At 46.8% G+C, this 1,860-nt stretch overlaps 1 protein-coding gene across 1 annotated transcript in view; it reads left to right on the forward strand.

The window, feature by feature from the left end:
* FMNL2 (formin like 2) overlaps nt 1-1,860 on the forward strand; it is a 93,835-nt gene that overhangs the window by 33,599 nt on the left and 58,376 nt on the right. Inside the window, exon 4 of the mRNA XM_009644608.2 lies at nt 792-872. Within this exon, the coding sequence (XP_009642903.2) occupies nt 792-872 (81 nt within the window). The remainder of the gene's footprint in view (nt 1-791; nt 873-1,860) is intronic.

Consider the following 1,860-nt stretch of genomic DNA (forward strand, 5'->3'; position numbering starts at 1 on the left):
TGAGCTCCACCACCATAGTGTGGGTGCCTGGGGTGAGCTCCACCACCGAAGTGTGGGTGCCTGGGGTGAGCTCCACCACCGATGTGCTCCCCATGCAAGTGGTGCTGGCAGAAATGGCACGGGGAGCTGACCCCCAGGCATGATGAATGTGTTGGCGCTCAAGCGTCGTCTTGACGTAGGAACCTGCAGGAAGGGTTGGGCCGCTTACAAAGACAATCCAGTTTAATGTCATGGAGTTAAAATAGTACTCGTTTATTGCTAACATACTGCTCTTGCATTTATTTTTCTGGGGTCTGAACATTGAAATGATGTGACTTCTCCCATGAACAGACCATGCAGCGTGTTTTTAGGCTTGTTCCAAATGATAAAAGAAGTGTCTCCGGTTTTGTGGCGATGTCTTTCAATCGGATAGAAAGAGGCAGCCGCTCTTCTAATGCTTCTCTTTTCTCTCAGCGCTCTTGGCTAGCACAAACCCTGTTATTTCAGATGCATGTGTTCGTTTGTGTAACTAAAACTCAGAATTGTCACTGAATCTGTAAGGTATATATTTATGCATCCTATATAAATATAAAATTTCAGAATATCAGGGTGCATGGAAATATATTTTATTTGCATGCGTATTGTTTATGCATAGATTATATACTTAGGAGTATAAGGTGTGTACATCTAAAGCTATTTCATAAATATATACTGTTTGAATATATACGTGTGTGCATGCATTTTATATATACAGTAAGTAAATATAGAAGAAGTCATAAAATGGCTGATGTTCTTTCTCGTATCCTTTGCAGGAAAGGTTTCAAGTGAAGAACCCTCCACATACGTACATCCAGAAGTTGAAGGGCTATCTGGACCCGGCTGTAACCAGGAAGGTGAGGAGTGTCCTGTTTCCTCTCACCCGTCCCCGGTTCCCCGGCGAGGATGGTCCCGGGGTCCGGGTTCCTTCCTGCCTTTGTGTAAAAGGCCCCGTAAAAGTCTCTGAGAAGAGTCTCGGAGATGGAACACGCTGCAGGGAGAAGCAAAGAGGAGCTGGAAAGACGCTGCAGTTTTTGCAGCTCAGAAAGGAGAACAGATGTTGCAGAGGAAAGGACCATCCGACCCTTGAAACAACTTCTTCTAATAACGTTAGCTTCGATCAATAGTCTGACAAATTACCCTAGGTCTGACTTTTCACATGGGCAGTGCTGGTGGTGAACAAACCCCCTGTCGGATGGCACTCTCCTCACCCGCGTGACGGGGATGCTGGAAGTTCTGAGTCCGTGTCTCTGGGCGTTTGCGTGACAGAAGCTCTGTACGGCTGGCACAGTTCACCTCTCGCTTCCAGTCTCAGCTGGGGTCTCAGGGTTGTGAAATAAAGGCGTAACCTGGGCTGTATTTAAATGGCAGAGCCTCATCCCCCCCTTTTGCCTATTATTTTGTCCAGGCTAGTTTGATAATCCCTCATGAAAGACTCAGGCACTTCACTTGGCCTTTCCCGCCAACACCGTGCATCCCTGACTGTGGCTTTTGTACCGGGATGTATTTGTGCCTGGTTCTGATATTTCTGATGGGCTTAGTAATAGCCTCTGGGATTTTAGAATAACAATAAACCTACATCCCATTTAGAGGACTGTCTCTGAACCTTCAGTATTTAACCGCTTTGGTTATCGGCTCGTATCCTGTGTTGATAGTTATAATAGCCTTTAAAAAAAACAAAAACAAAAACAACCCAAAAAAAGGCAGCGAGAGCACAGCAGATCCTGCCATTGACTGGCTCTGCCTTGTCCTCAACAGTCGCTGCTTTGTGTTGCCGTACAATCAGCTGAGGTTGGTGCCCTGCAGCCAAATGCGTGCCCTGACCCAGGGCTGGCAGGCCGGGCC

The sequence above is a fragment of the Egretta garzetta genome, unplaced genomic scaffold (assembly GCF_000687185.1).
Source record: "Egretta garzetta isolate BGI_Z169 unplaced genomic scaffold, ASM68718v1 scaffold718, whole genome shotgun sequence".
Taxonomy (NCBI): Eukaryota; Metazoa; Chordata; class Aves; order Pelecaniformes; family Ardeidae; genus Egretta; species Egretta garzetta.